The 15226-nt window shown below is 46.2% G+C and overlaps 5 protein-coding genes across 5 annotated transcripts; 3 read left to right on the forward strand and 2 right to left on the reverse strand.

Moving 5' to 3' along the window:
- Window positions 1-209: 209 nt before the first annotated feature.
- BHQ10_008620 (uncharacterized protein) lies at window positions 210-893 on the reverse strand (the record flags this gene model as incomplete). Its single annotated transcript, XM_040881446.1, has 2 exons — window positions 210-422; window positions 561-893. The coding sequence occupies 2 exons, from the start codon at window positions 891-893 to the stop codon at window positions 210-212; spliced, it is 546 nt and encodes a 181-aa protein (XP_040737122.1).
- Window positions 894-3410: 2517 nt separating this feature from the next.
- BHQ10_008621 (uncharacterized protein) lies at window positions 3411-4535 on the forward strand (the record flags this gene model as incomplete). Its single annotated transcript, XM_040881447.1, has 1 exon — window positions 3411-4535. One exon carries the CDS (start codon window positions 3411-3413, stop codon window positions 4533-4535), a length of 1125 nt encoding a protein of 374 aa, XP_040737123.1.
- Window positions 4536-8021: 3486 nt separating this feature from the next.
- BHQ10_008622 (uncharacterized protein) lies at window positions 8022-9050 on the forward strand (the record flags this gene model as incomplete). The annotated part of the gene is made up of 1 exon (XM_040881448.1): window positions 8022-9050. One exon carries the CDS (start codon window positions 8022-8024, stop codon window positions 9048-9050), a length of 1029 nt encoding a protein of 342 aa, XP_040737124.1.
- A 1408-nt stretch (window positions 9051-10458) lies between these two features.
- Window positions 10459-12121, forward strand: BHQ10_008623 (uncharacterized protein; the record flags this gene model as incomplete). The annotated part of the gene is made up of 3 exons (XM_040881449.1): window positions 10459-10504; window positions 10553-11739; window positions 11795-12121. 3 exons carry the CDS (start codon window positions 10459-10461, stop codon window positions 12119-12121), a joined length of 1560 nt encoding a protein of 519 aa, XP_040737125.1.
- A 410-nt stretch (window positions 12122-12531) lies between these two features.
- On the reverse strand, window positions 12532-14488 carry BHQ10_008624 (uncharacterized protein; the record flags this gene model as incomplete). Its single annotated transcript, XM_040881450.1, has 7 exons — window positions 12532-12818; window positions 12877-12976; window positions 13036-13697; window positions 13753-13929; window positions 13984-14112; window positions 14171-14223; window positions 14289-14488. 7 exons carry the CDS (start codon window positions 14486-14488, stop codon window positions 12532-12534), a joined length of 1608 nt encoding a protein of 535 aa, XP_040737126.1.
- Window positions 14489-15226: the final 738 nt, after the last annotated feature.

Consider the following 15226-nt stretch of genomic DNA (forward strand, 5'->3'; position numbering starts at 1 on the left):
CGAGATGACTTCCCAATATTTATTCAAATGTGGAAGACCGTCAAATCGTGTACTAGAGTACGAGAGTGCTAGCCAAATTGCTCCTTTCTTGGCCAATGAGAAGAGGTGAAGCGATAGTATCTCAACAGGTAAGATAGTCAGGGTCTCATGGGGTCCTTTAAAATTTGACTCATCCTGCAGTAAGTCTCGAAGAGCTGGACAAAGAGTATCTATTTCTTCGCACGCTTTTGTCGAATGATGGAATATGCGTGGCACTGAAGTCGCGATGGCGTCGCTAGTGCTTTTGTCGAGTAGCACATCGAATGAGGCGAGGGGCAAAAGTCGTTGCGATACATCTTGCCAGGAGCATAGATCTGCTTGAACCCAGTGCATGACATTCTCTGAGTTCGGTTTTTGGTTTTCTCGTTCGCGGCCCAGTCGAACTGCTTCAGAGGAAAAGTCCGCGTTCTGGAGATAGGAAGTATACATTAGCTCAATAGCTTTACTTCTTTCAACGACGAATAGTATATGATATGAGCTAAACAAAAACCATGTATGAAAGACAATTGGAGGAGCCATACAACAATTCCAGATCCCTTCCAACCCCTCTTCTCAAAAGCCTCACAAAGTTTGCTCCCAATCGCTGAAATGCCAGGTCCCAGATGCAATGCGCGTGGCGTAGCACTTCTACCCTCCTTAACCACGTTCTCGTTCGCAACAATAAGCGGAAATTGCGTCTCGAGCTCAGCAATAGCGCGCTCAATCAACAAATCGCCCTCATTGAGCCATTCGCCAACATCTTGACCGGTTATGAATTTGGTGTCCCAGTAAGCTGCGTCATCGTAGTCAGGGGCTCCCTTGACCTTTTTGTGTGTTGTGTGGTTTTTTGTATGATGGAATGGCGAAGAGTTCATGGTTCAATGAGCTGATGTCTTTCGCAAAAAAAAGGTCGATGAGATGAATGTTTGAGGAAATCTCTTCTGATTGGCCTGAATGGAAAAAATGAGTGTCCACTATCAATTGCCTGAAATGGACTAGCTAATTTGATTGTTATTGACCAATCACTCGACAGACAACAACATCTGCACGAAAAGTGATAAAGGGAACTGCTTCTCTCATTTTCAACTATTGCTACGACCACGCGGTAGAAGTCTGACTCCTCAAATCTACAGCCGGCCCATCCCAAGTACGATCATCATGAAACTCGGTCCCCGCATCCCCCGGCATCCTATCCGACATCTCAAATCCCGAATTCGATATCGGCTTTGGCATTCTACTGCTGGCGTATCTGCCGTTTGCACTCCGCGTATCGTCTGGAGACCTCTTGACAAAAGCATATTTTTTGAAAACCAAATAGATAATACCGCATATTAACAAGGCCCCGGCGATAGATCCAATTACTATTCCTGCTATCTCGCCAGGAGTGAGGACGTGGTTGGTAGATGTTGGGCTGGGGCTTGCCGTTTCGTTCGATGTAGCGGCGGTACCAGTAACTGAGCCAGTGACTGAGTTGGTGGCTGAGCTGGTGGCTGTTTTGAGTTTAGTCATGCGTTAGCGATCTGAGTATAATTATTCTTGCCTGCACTTAACGGACACGTACGTGAGGAAAGGGAGGAAGAGACGGATGTTGATGCATCACTAGATGACGTACTTGTCGCCTTGGATGTAGACATGGACGTGGATTCAAGTGCAGATGCAGATGTTGATGGAGATGTTGATGTAGAGGTGAATGTAGATTCTGTAGCAGAAGATAGGGAGCTCGAACCTGTCGTAGTAGTTGCGCCAACGCCCACTGTGATGAAGAAGCAAATTGCATCAGATACCATTCCATTTCCATGTCTTCGAACAGGGTAGACGTACATATAGAGGTTGCATCATTAGCCCCAGTCGTTGCCCCAAAGACGAAATATATTGCGTTTGTGGAACCACAAGTCCACGAAGTCAGAAAATTCGTGTCAGTAACCGCCGTGCTTCGAATGTAGGTTACGCACGCATCAGAGCTAAACAAGAGCAAGGTAAGCGGACAGTTCAGTCGGAGGGGTGAAGACCGGTCCGTCTGCTTACCATCGTCGAATTTGAGGATAAACACAATTGTCAAAGGCAACCCCTCCGCAATAGGGGGTCGAATCGAGCTCACATGCCGCCGGAGTGTCGCAGGTCAGCGCATTGCAGCAACCCCAATAATAGTTGGTATAAGTACATGATGCCGTTCCAGGGCAAACTAAAGGGGATTCTTCGCACGGTTAGCATGTCATCGTTGTTGATCCCTATAGGGATCAGTAGCAAAGGTCAAGGTATGTCTTACGTGGATCACCGTTAACATAACCACAAGTCTGATCTGCTGCTCTTTTCTCAATCGCATTTCCATTGAAGGCTGGAGCCGGAGTAATCAATGGAGCCGCAGTGTATGAATCTGGCATTGCTAAAGAGGAGTAAACAAAAAGAAAAATGATGGACAGTTTCGCCTGTATAATGGCCATTTTGTGCATTCACATGATTCTTTTGATGTCCGGATTGACTTCTGGGTGGTACCAAAATGAAAATTCAAGATAATACAAGATAATAACGTCAATTGAAGAGAAAATGCGCTGGCGGTAGCTACTTATCAGTCGCTCAGTTCCTAGGGTTAGTTAGGGTAGGTCATTAATCTTGTCCCGCGGGTCCGAGTCAAGTTACTTTTTCTTTTTGCTTTTTCGTGATTGTTCACGCCACAACCTTCAGTCCTCGGGCTCCACGATAGGGGATTAACAGATTATTTTGAACAGTGGGTCGTCATTTCACTATATGTTTTTCATGCTATCGAGGGAAAGACTAAGAACCATGAATGGTGAGATAGCAAGAAGCATGATACGACTTCTACTGCACGGACAGGCTGAGTCGACAATATGGACAGTGAACATGAATAGAGAGGGGCGAAGACAACCATATCAGTCAAATATTACCGAGACATAAACACTATTGATTGGACGCCACTGACACCGCATCTCGCTTGATCAATCAAGGATTGATAGTTGAGCCGCCAAAGTACCTACGACTCTCAGACCCCATCAAAGCTTAATCTAAACACGAGTGAGGCATGAAAAATGGTCTACACCGAGGTAGTCAATTAAAATATATTACTAGCGCTAAGAAGTGAGTTGGATGCTTGTGTGCTTGACCCGGACTCGTGACCTGCTCGGCATTGTCCTGCGCGAGGCTGATTGAACGAGAGTATCCGAGTCAATTTGCGCCACCAACCTATATCATCAAGTGATATTGTCGCAAAGCGTATCTGCACCCCGGATGCAGATTTTTTAAAGAGGGCTAGTAATCGCGATACTTTTCATAGCCCCACAACGCCTCAGATACAGCAGTCATTCATAAAGGTGTATTGGAAACATGCCTGATGAGATTTCCTTTGCGTTGAGGATCTTTTAGTAGGTCGAATAAAGATGACCGCCAGACCGCAAACCCGAGGAGACTTTCACGTAGGCATCGTTTGCACTCTGGATATCGAAAAACAAGCAATCGATAAGTTCTTCGATGAAGTATACAACGCAGCCGAGTACGGAAAACTAGGGGGAGATGCAAATTACTACAAAATCGGCCGGATCGGCAGACATGATGTTGTTCTGGTGAAGCTTTCTGGAGAAGGTACACAGTATTCTGCGCGATCAGTAACGGATCTGAGTCAGTCATATCCGGATATCAAAGTCTACTTGCTCGTCGGGATATGCGCTGGTGTTCCGTTTAGAGGAAAGACTCGGACTCAAGAGACGGAGACTATACTTGGCGATGTGATTATCGGTGATAGCATCGTCCAGACTGATTACGGAAAACAGTATACGGAGGAGTATCAACGGAGAAAGGATAGACGAGAAGTCCTTGGAAATCCTCCACTTGATATCCGAAATATGCTCAGTCACTTGAAATCTGAGCCGGAGCCTGTGCTAAATAAAATGATGTCTTATCTTGAGGTTCTCCAGGAACAGGACCAGGGCAAATGGCATTACAAGGGTGTTTCAGAAGACAGACTTTTTGAGACTTCGTTTCGGCACAGACACTATACCAAAGACATCAAATGTGAATGCATCAATTGCAAGACAAAGGATGATCCAATCTGCCATGCAGCTCTACGAGATTCGTGTACCACAACTGGATGTGCAGACCACTATCATTGTTTGATCAGTAGAAATAGGCTGGAAACTACCACCAAAAATAATTGCTTTACACCAAAACCCTTAATCCACTTCGGCACCATTGCCTCTGCAAACACCGTTCTAAAGTCTGGCGAACATCGAGACCTGATTGTTCAAAACGAGCGAGATCAATGGGACGAGGAAATCATTGCATTCGAAATGGAAGGTGCAGGGATGTGGGACAGCAGGCCCTGTGTCATCATCAAGGGAGTTTCGGATTATGCGGATAGTCATAAAAATGATATCTGGCATGCATATGCAGCAGCTACTGCGGCGGCTTGTACGAAGGCGTTTCTGGAGTTGTGGATTCCTTCAGATCCTGTTGTTACCCCGCCGGTACTACGTGGCCGCAGAAGCCTTGAAGGTGAGACACAATGAGGCCTCTAATTCATATGGTTTAAGTACTGACTTTATATTAAGAATCGGATAGCCTTGATAGTCAGGGGATAACACCACGAACATCGCAGAGTACACTCATCTCCGATGTGCAGCTCTTTTACTCACTGGATCGACATCATCTTAAAATGAATGTGAATGGTTACTGGGACCGTTTGACTATTGAATCATGGAGAACTTACCGCTCGATATACAAAAAGTGTTGCAATGACAAAGACAAGAAAGTTTACTGTTAGTATAACCACAATCGAGACACGAAGCTATCAATTTGAAGCTTACTCGTTTCTAGTTTTAGACTTCATAAAAGAGTTCAACCAGACAACAGGACCACCGCATGCAATCATTCAGACTTATTGGACGAAGGTCATTCCGCAAGCATATCGCAAGTCAAATGCCCTGCTTCCTTTGTCCCAGGGTCTCGTACTAGCAGTCCTTTACATGCTCCACATTTTCCACGCACTGCATATCCATCCACCCTTTGAGTTCGACAGTAAACGACATGCTTACCTGTCTCGATTCGCGGATTGGACGCCCTGTTGTTGCCCCTTGAACTGTAGACGTGTTTGGAATTTTGTTTCATATACTGGTATTTGGAGACAGATCTCGAATAGGGAGAGTGACGGTGTGAGTGCTCGTTGTCTCGTGGATATGCATCTGAACCACAATTTTCGGGATGTTGAGTATGTCACTGCGTACAGGACGACATGGGATAACTGGTGGAATGCTTATTCTAGACTTCGAAAAAAATAAAAAGTGCTTTACTTTGTTAATGATCTGAGCTGACATATTTGAGGTTAGAGTAGAGTTAGGGCTATTGAAAGGAGTAAAAATTCTTCCTGGGTACCTGGTCAATGACAGGTCAGCGATGATGTGATCTCTTTCCCCATATACTTCAATGTTCGCACTCCATCTCAACTTCTCAACTTTTGACTTGGGGTGATTGAGTATGTAACAAGCTGTGTGAAGGCTGGGTATTACGCATACAGACTTGCTGGGAATATGTTACAACATCAAGCTGCGCTACAGGCTTTGGTCAATTAGAGCCGGGACTTATGTTCGTCATTAACAGATGTGGGAGGACTCGGGTTCGCCACGTTTAGGACTCCGATTCTTTTGACACAGCCCAGTCATTTCGGCTAGCTCATGGTGTTTTGCACAGCCTCACGACTTTCGAATCATTTATATTACCCATAACCCATCATCAACCTCAGGCTATATATGTGGCTTGTGACAGTTGAAAATATGCTCCAAATCTGATATCGAAATGGATGACTCTCGCTACAACCTTGTCGACAGCCTCTACGGGCCCGGCACAGTGGGGGCTTGGCTGTTAACTCTCTGTGCCATATCCATTAGCTGGACTTTCAACAAATCGTCTCGACGCAACGACACTATCTCTGTCGACTTCATCGCTGCTTTACTCCTGCCACTGATCGCCGCTGGTCACCTGGTCTTTCTACTCATACGGTTGCCTGTCCCTGTCGCTGAGATAATAACCGCCCGGGACGTTGAGTTACAGCAGCACGAATCGGCTATAGAAGCACCATTGAATATATGTGAGACTTTCTCCGTGGTCGCCTTGTTTTGGGCTGTTTTGTGTGGACCATGGTGGCACAACACCATCAAACTGAGGCGCCTGGGCCTTGTCATTGTAACAGGATTGTTTAGCTGGGCCATGGAGAATGTGATGTTTGCGATGGCGACCATGAAGGGCGTGAGTGTTACGGAAACCACACTGAGTCGGCCTTATCTATTTCTCATGACTTCCATTGTCGCTACCACTTGGGCTTTTTTAATATTGTGTGTCATGGTTGGGTGTTTGACTTGGATTATCAGCTCTATAAATGAGCGGAGAGCTCAGAAAAATAATGTACACCAGGATGCTGCCGATGAGATACGCAGCGAGTGGGTTTCAAAAATTGCTCAGTTGAAAGCTTTGAGGAAGTCCGATGACCCAAATGATCTAACCCAAGAGGCCATAGATCACATGCATGCACAACTAGAACAAATAGAACGCGCGATGCAGAACTCCAACAGATCTTCAGAAACTGGCTTTCGAAGTCTTGAGATGATTACATTCGTGACATTATTCTATCTGCCGCTGTCGACCATTTCGTCTTTTATGGTCACCTTTGACTCCTTCACTGCAATGAGAATGAATGCACCTGCACTAAATTCCCACAAGTTTATTCTAATACCACAGTCCGACGTGTCGATGAGCAGTCTTGATCAAATTGCGGCCTTAATAGGGGGTGTCATTGTTCTTTTTTCTGCGATCCGAAGCGCCTATCGTTCAAGGTTGGACAAGCAAAGTGTTCTAAGGAGTATAGGAAGACGGCGATCTATATAGTCATACTTATCAAATTCGACATTTTAATGATAATTTGGTTTTATGGTGGACGAAGTAAAAAGAGCAGGCTCCCAAGTAACCTCCGTTCGGAAGTAGAATCTTGACTGCAGACGAGTTGATAAAGAATGACTTTTTAGCGCTTTCATTTATACCTAATCATCCGCAATATACTTACGTGACTAAAACACCGAGGTCACACCCCTAAATTTTGATACACATGCTTGTTCCTGACTGCGATCGGCAGTCTTGTAACCCTAGTTTGCCATTATCGGAAGGTGAGTGGGCCACCTTTCCAAGTGACTAAAAGTCATCAAACAACATTTCATGTTTATACTGATACAAATCAATCCTACCGTAACACCACGAGAATCTTATACGCTGATAAGGTTGACTGGTGAAATGAATTGAATATTGAGAGAATATCGGTGCGTCTTGTTTTACCACGCTTTTTCGAGTCCGTGCCCTGAAAGGATTGAAAGATGATGCGATTGTGAAAATGTATCACTTTAGTTCAGCCATGGCTGAATATATGCCGGATTCTTATACCCAATTATTAAAAAAAAGTGCAGTGTTTAGATGTACTACTAGACTGTTTCGTGATCAAGCGGCCGGTTGCATTCAGAGTCACATTCCGCAGACTAGTGCCTCGTGAACGTCGCATCCGGTGCTATCTCCAGATATCATCGGCCTGCCAACTTTTTTTTAGGCTAACAAAATAGTGTCAGCAACTCTAGATCATTTTTTAGTCATTCCTAGCAACGACTAGTCGCTTATTTTGTATTGCCTCCCCGGAAAGATGAGTCGTTACATTTCATGGAGAGTGCCCCCTCCGTGCCATATAACCAGAATGCAACCCATACAACATGGAATTTAGAGGGGAACCCACGTTCATGATTTAGAGTGTAACTTTGAAGCTGTATGCGCAAGCCCATGTCATGTAGTATGACTGCTGTTTGTGGATGGGGTTTATATATCTACCTCAGTAGGTATAAGATCTGCTCTGAGCCCTAATCTCAACTTCCGTCTTGAGTAATCTTTACTACGATCAACCTTGTACCTGAAATCTCCACCAGTTACTTTTCTTCTCGAAAATTATACAGTCTGTATCTCCAGTCACTATGCATTTCTCCACCGTCGTGAGCGGTGCCAGCCTCCTGGCTTTCGCAACAGCTTCTAGTCTCTCATCTCGTCAAGACACCAGCGCCGAGACAGTCGTTTACTGGGGCCAAAACTCAAACGAAAATGCCGACTTATCTGCCTACTGCAGCTCAACAGCTGGCATCGACGTTATCATTCTTGCCTTCCTCTACGAATTTGGAAACGGCATCGACATCCCCTCCGGCGTCATCGGAGAAGAATGCTACATCTCTACCACAGGTGAAGCCCAATTGTGCGATGATGTAGCTTCCGCTATCGCTACATGTCAGGCCGCCGGTGTCAAAGTTCTGCTCTCACTCGGAGGCGCAACGAGCTCTTACTCCTTGCAATCACAGGCCGAGGCAGAGTCTATTGGTCAATATCTGTGGGAATCATACGGAAATTCTGGCAACACGACCGTCCCAAGACCCTTCGGGAATGTTTTTGTGAACGGATGGGATTTTGATATTGAAGTCAACGACGGCTCGAGTCAGTACTACCAATACATGATTTCAACTCTGCGATCCAACTTCGCTTCTGACCCGAAGAACACTTACTACATCACTGGTGCACCCCAATGCCCTCTCCCTGAGCCCAACATGAGCATTATCATTGGCAATTCGACATTCGACAAGCTGTGGGTTCAATGGTACAATAATAATAACGGACTTGATAACATCCCCTACGAATCTTGCTCGCTTGGATTTAATGGGAACGCTCCCTTCAACTACCTAGAGTGGGTTGATTACCTCGCCGCTACGCCTTCTGCAGGCGCGAAGCTTTACATTGGAGCACCCGCTTCCACTCTGGCTTCCAATGGTAACAGTGCCGGTGCTATCTATTACATTACGCCGGATGAAATGGCAACTTTGGTCTCTGAGACGGAAGGCAATTCGACATTTGGGGGTGTTATGCTCTGGTCTGCTGGGTACTCGGATTCGAATGTCATCAATGGTTGCACGTATGCACAGGAAGTGCATAGCATTCTGACGAAAGGTGCGGTCTGCTAGTTTTCTTAAACTGGTAGCTATTGCACATACGAAGCGATCATGTTTTATGATTGATTAAATTTCTTGTATATAACTTCAAACATCGATTTTGGACAGCCCTGGAGGCTGTATTTCATGAAGTACATGTAGCACGCAGGTACACTCATTCAACCTCACTTACTCAAGTCACTCCAGTAATATTGCTGTCATTTTAGGAATTGCTCCTAGATCATACGAAGTTCTTGAGTGTCATCCAAATTTACCACATGAGTAGCAGGAGAAGATCGATCGACTATGCCTATTCATAACGCTGGAATGCCCGATAGCAAAGAGTTTATCTAAAATAATGAATGCTGGTATGACCTAGGATCTAATGATAGTGAAAGTTGCATGCGATGATAGCAAATCATAAAATGTCACCGACCTCCAGATGTCAATAACCCTAGTAACCCTAACGATGCAATTGGCGCTAACCAAGCCTGGAACTGGACGATTATCACGGTCTTTTCGCGTCTACGCGATCGTGTCATCAGAACGTGATAACAGCGAACATCTCTATTAGAGGACTCGCTAGCATCGCGTAATGATTGAAGCACCAAAACTTCTGCGGCTAAGTTCAGTTGCTCAGAAAAAGTCCGATACGCTCTACAATCTTTCCATACGCTGCCATGTCACTCCCGCGTCCCGTGGTTTTCAAGGCGTCAAAAAAATATGCAACGAACAACTGTACATTCATGTCGGATCGGAGCCTAGAAAGGGCGAGGCGAATGCTGCGGTTGTCAGGGTCTTATCTGAGGTACGTTGAGATTTGAGGGGTCGATTTCCAGCAGTGGCCGATACCGGAAAAAACCGCGATAGTGACGAGATATTTGCGAGCACCAGGTCTTAGGAATACCCAAATCAGACATCAGTATAATGGGTAAACAAAGGGTCAAAGTTGGCCAGGTGAACAGTATCGACATTGGGAAATTATCTGTGGAGGAATACCTGAGCAAGGTCCGTCAGAAGATAGCAGATGCGTGTCTCGAGAAACCGCAAGGTGATCTATCAGGATCGGAATGATAGAAGGTGCGAGTACAAGTGAGTGCAAATAGGCATTTAAGAGTCTCCTGTCACGTTACTGAGTACTTGAGGAGGAAGGGAGGAACTCTACCAGCAGCCATTCCAACCTGGAAGGTGCCTCCCCCGGACCTGCCTTTTGTCCTCCACCACCCAATTTCCCGTTTCGCCCATTCTTTCCTCCCTCACTTTTCCTTTCTCCTACCCTCTCTCGATCTTGCTCTCCATCGTTTTTTCGCCCGTCCATCTTATCCATCAATTGCTCTTGTATTCAGTATCATTGTTCATTAGTAGCGTCTCATCCCTTCTGAATCCTGCTCCGTTCATCTGATATTCCAGTGCTATCCACTCTCCAGTAGCAACTATCGTCATGGCTCCCAGCGATCAGGCCGAGAAAGTTGCCATAATCGGTGCTGGTAAGATATCCCAGCAGACTGGTTCCACGAATTACGCTAACGGATCAGGTATTTCTGGCCTCGTTGCTGCCAAAGAGTGTCTTGAAGAAGGCTTACTCCCCACCGTCTTCGAAGCCCGCCCATTTATTGGCGGTCAATGGCACTACGAGCAACCCGATCCATTGACCGGAGAAGCATTCTCATCTATCTATGATGGGGTCGTGTCAAACACGTGTGCTCTACGCTCTCAATTCAGCGACTTTCCTATGGATCCTGCACAATATCCAGACTATCCGACGCACAAAGACTATCTGAGATATATCCACGAGTATGTAGCCCACTTTGGATTGGAGAAGTACATTCTTCTGAACACAGAGGTGCAATCCTGTGATCTGCGGGGCCACCAATGGAGGGTGAGGACGAGAACATCCGACGAGCTGTTTGATGCACTCTTTGTCTGTACCGGTAAAGAGAGCGTGCCATACATTCCAGTAGTCACTGGTTTGGAACACTTCGAGGGTCATGCTATTCACAGTCATATCTACCGCCAGCCTGATGTCTATGCCGGAAAACGGGTAGCTGTAGTAGGCCTTGGCTCTTCAGCAATCGATATCTCAAGCGAGGTCTCCAAGCACGCCGAGTCATGCCATCTCATCACTCAGCGAGGAGGTTGGGTTCTGCCTAGATACGTCAACGGCAAACTCGTCGAATCACTTCATAGCCGTCTAGTGGAGTATATTCTGCCACGGTCCATTCTTGCATTGACTTACGAAATGATTCACCGTATTGTTGTGGGCGATGTGCCTACGGCTCTGATGCCAGACCATGGAATTCTTACGGCCAACCCAGTTGTATCCAGCGAATTCCTTGATCGTATCCGTGTGGGCTCTATAACTCCACACCGTGCGTCCGTTGAGAATTTTACTGAGAGAGCTATTGTTCTTAGTAACGGCGAAACTCTTGAAGTCGACGAGCTCATTTTCTGTACCGGGTACAATGTCACCATGCCAGTCATTGCTGAGGAAACGTATCGCAGAGGAAAGCAGAACTCGCTTCATTTGTATCGGTTCGTCAATTCTCCGACATATGACAACCTCTTCTTCCTGGGTCTTGTTGAGTTTCTAGGGCCCATTCACCCGACCGTTGAGCTTCAGGCTCGATGGGCAGTAGCCTCGCTGACCAGAAGGATTCATCTACCATCAAGGGAGAAGATGGAGAAGGAAATCGAGAAAGCTGAGAAAGAGCAGGAAAAGAATGTAAGTCTTCTTGAGGTATGCCACGTGTGCTATTACAGTCAGCTAATGAAAGTAGTTTGTCAACTCTCGTCGACATACGATAGCCGTTCCTGCGCTAGCGTATCAAGAGGCTTTGGCCTCTGATCTCGGTGTCAAGCCCAGTTTCCGAAAGCTTGTCCAGAAATACGTCTTGAGCCGAAAACCCGCAGAAGGTCTCTCGATCGTCAATTACTACTACAATGGCATGATCACGTCTGCGCCGTACCGACTATTTGGCCATGGCAAAAACCCCGAACTCGCCGAAGCGACATTACTACGAATGGCTAGACATGGTGACAAGCTGAGCGAGACAGAGGAGATTTTTTTGACGGCCGATAGAGTTGTGTGGAATACAGTTGGGTAAGTTTGCCGGCAGTTACTGTTGAGATTCCGTAGACTAAGCGGTAGCAGTGGACTTTGACTCGATCCTTTTGTCCAAGACTCCTTATTCATAGTGTGTTCGTTACTCCTATCATTAGTGTTATCGTCGGTGGCAGAGTTCTCCTGAACAGATTAATCCGGCGACTTCGTCCTGTACAAGTATCCTCCAAAATACAATGAAAAGCATTATTACCCACACTGCTGGTCCTGAGTAGAAGTCAATAAAACAAGCATTGGGAATTAGTCTATGCTCTTCTATGATATGCCCGAGACAGAGGCTGCATGTCAATATAAAGTCATGTATAAAGTCATCCTTTCTCATTACCAGGACTCTGAAGTCCTCCCATCCATTTTTTTCTTCGATCGCATTAGAATTCTCCAATAAGAGATCCATTACAGCTTCGTCATCTCCGGAGCAGTGGGCACCACATTTTCACTATCCTCGGCAGTGTTTTCCTCAACATTACCATGGGCAGCAACTCCGCCCTCAACATCGTTGCCACGATCATGATGACCGTTGAATCCTCCTTCTTGCTGTTGTTCCCGTGCGCGTTGCTTATCTCTTTGCACAAGCCACCGAATAACAAATACCATGGCTAGTTGACAAGCGCTGAAACCGGTGAGGATGCTCCAGCCCATTGTGAATTTGGGAGCGTATTTGGCTGTATTCAGGATCAGGACTGTGGAATTTGGGGTTAGCATGCATGTGATGAGATGGTTGGAAAAGGGGAGACGGACTAGGAACCCAGGCGACGAATGCTTGACCCATTGTTTGCGCGACACCAATGACGATTGCGCGCTCCTCAGGGTCTGAGGCGCATACTTCGTTCGTCCATGCCTATGACAAGTCAATACGAACTGGGACCATAAGGTAAACAAGAAGAAGAGGAAACATACGAAGCAGATCGGCCAGAAACCCCAACTAGCACCATTGAGTAAATACCCAAACAACGTCGCACCAAACCCTGGTCCAATCGAAACAATGATCAAACCCACCAGATTGACCACAGCCGGAATGAGTAAAGCTTTCCATCTCTTCTCACCACCCCATGCATCAGCAAGCCAACTATACGCCAACGTCGTAAGTAATCCCACAGCCTGGCCCGCAGTCGGGATGACATTAACCTGATATACTGAAAACCGATTCAGACTCTTCAACCATACCGCAAAATAGTTCAGGGGCTGCGTAACGAGACACTGGCAAATCATGATTGCCGTGAACGCATAGAGAGGCCAGTGGGTTACAATTCGTCTCATTTTGGCCCATGTGAGCAACACGGGAGGGCGGCGATCACATGCCTCCATGCGTTTGCGTGCGAATTCGAGTTGGTGAGGGGGCATCCAGAAGGCTTTGCTGTTGTATGGGTTGTCGGGGATGGCGATGTAGCCATATAGACTGAAAGGGAGAGAAATCACGCCACAGAAGATGAAGAGCCAGCGCCAGCCGGCGATGCCCAGGTGATCGTTCATGCCGTTGTATATACCGGCTTGGAGGTAGCCGCTAAACATGCTGGCAGCATAGCAGGCGGAGTAGAAGATGGCAATTCTTTTGGAGAGTTCTATTTTTTTTTATTAGTGAAATGGCTTGGATTTAGAAGGAGCGAATGGGCGTACCGCGCGGGGTGTACCAGCTTCCCATGATAGTCAAGACGCCAACTGCGAATGGAGCCTCGAGGAAGCCCATCACAATACGAAGCGCAAAGACATCTCGCACATTCTGCACAGCTGCGAAACAGAATGTGACAATTGACCAGAGTAGTTCGCAGGTCGGCAGCCAGTATGATGGACGGACTGAAACTGTCAGAATCATGTCCTTTTACTGACTGGATTGAGGCTATTTCTTACCGCGTGTCAGGACCATTTGCGACGGCACTTGACCGATAACATAACCAATGATGAAGAATGTCGAGAGCAGATTGTAGTCTGCTCCGGTAAAGTGCAGGTCTTCCTTCATGCCAGAGACGTATGCATTTGCTATGACATGGTTAGTCTTTCGTACAGGATATAAAGAAGCCTTTTGGAGTTTACTTACTGACATTAGCCCAATCCAGCAGTCGCACAAAGTACCCGATTGTAGCCCAGCTCCTATTTCAGACAAAAGGTAGGTTAGTGGTCCAATATTTGTACAATTAATGAATAGTATCACGAACATGATAAATATATCCAACCGACGCACAAGAGCGCGTTCCTGCGGCGTACGATGACCGCCGTCCCAGATGACATTCTCAATCTTCTGCCATCGAGTCAACGTAATTTCAGAGGATGCAACACTGCCCTGCGCTGAAATCGGTCGTTGTTGCTGCTGCTGCTGCGGCTGTTGACCCGCGCGGGGTTCTTGAGGAGCACTCATAGCGCAATTTTATATGACGATTTTTCGGCCAATTGACATACGCATTTGAGGGAACTCTCTTTTTCGACTTTGATGGGCGGAAAAGAAGAAAATGAGGAAGATCAGGAACTCAAACTGTATTTATGGTAGGTCAACAATTGGTGACGTTTATCGTTGACATTCGAGATAACGAGATGGAAAAAGAAAAAAACGGATGGGAAATTCAATCCATTTCTCCGTACAGCTTCAGAACCTTAATTGATAGGCTTTCTGTGTATTTGTAGCGTAATTTTTTTTTATCAGATTGAATTTGTAAGATCCTCGAGCTACATACTAGGGCCGGTTTGGTACTAGTTCGTATTCTAAATTTTATGTAACGATATCATTACATAAATTACATCTTGTCAAGCTGGTATTCTGTAATATATATAGACTATTCGTGTATGACAAACGTACCAAACCGATTTCTGCATGCAGCACGCACGTAATTTTGTTATCAGATTTGTAGGATGAAACACCACTAGACATTGATAGGGCAAAAATCCTCGATACAGCAGCGTTACAAACATCACACTGTCCTATGTACGCCGGCGATCAGAGTGAGGAAACCTGCTTCGTGTTGTCCATCAAGTCAACAATTGTACCTAGTCACCGGAGACTATGGCATACTCCGCAGTCGCAATCGGCGCACAACGATTAAGCTATGAAAAATACTAGCCCCCCGCCGATCAGCCATTACCGGCAGCCCGATACAAGCCG

The sequence above is a fragment of the Talaromyces amestolkiae genome, assembly GCF_001896365.1.
Source record: "Talaromyces amestolkiae strain CIB chromosome Unknown scaffold20.1, whole genome shotgun sequence".
NCBI lineage: Eukaryota > Fungi > Ascomycota > Eurotiomycetes > Eurotiales > Trichocomaceae > Talaromyces > Talaromyces amestolkiae.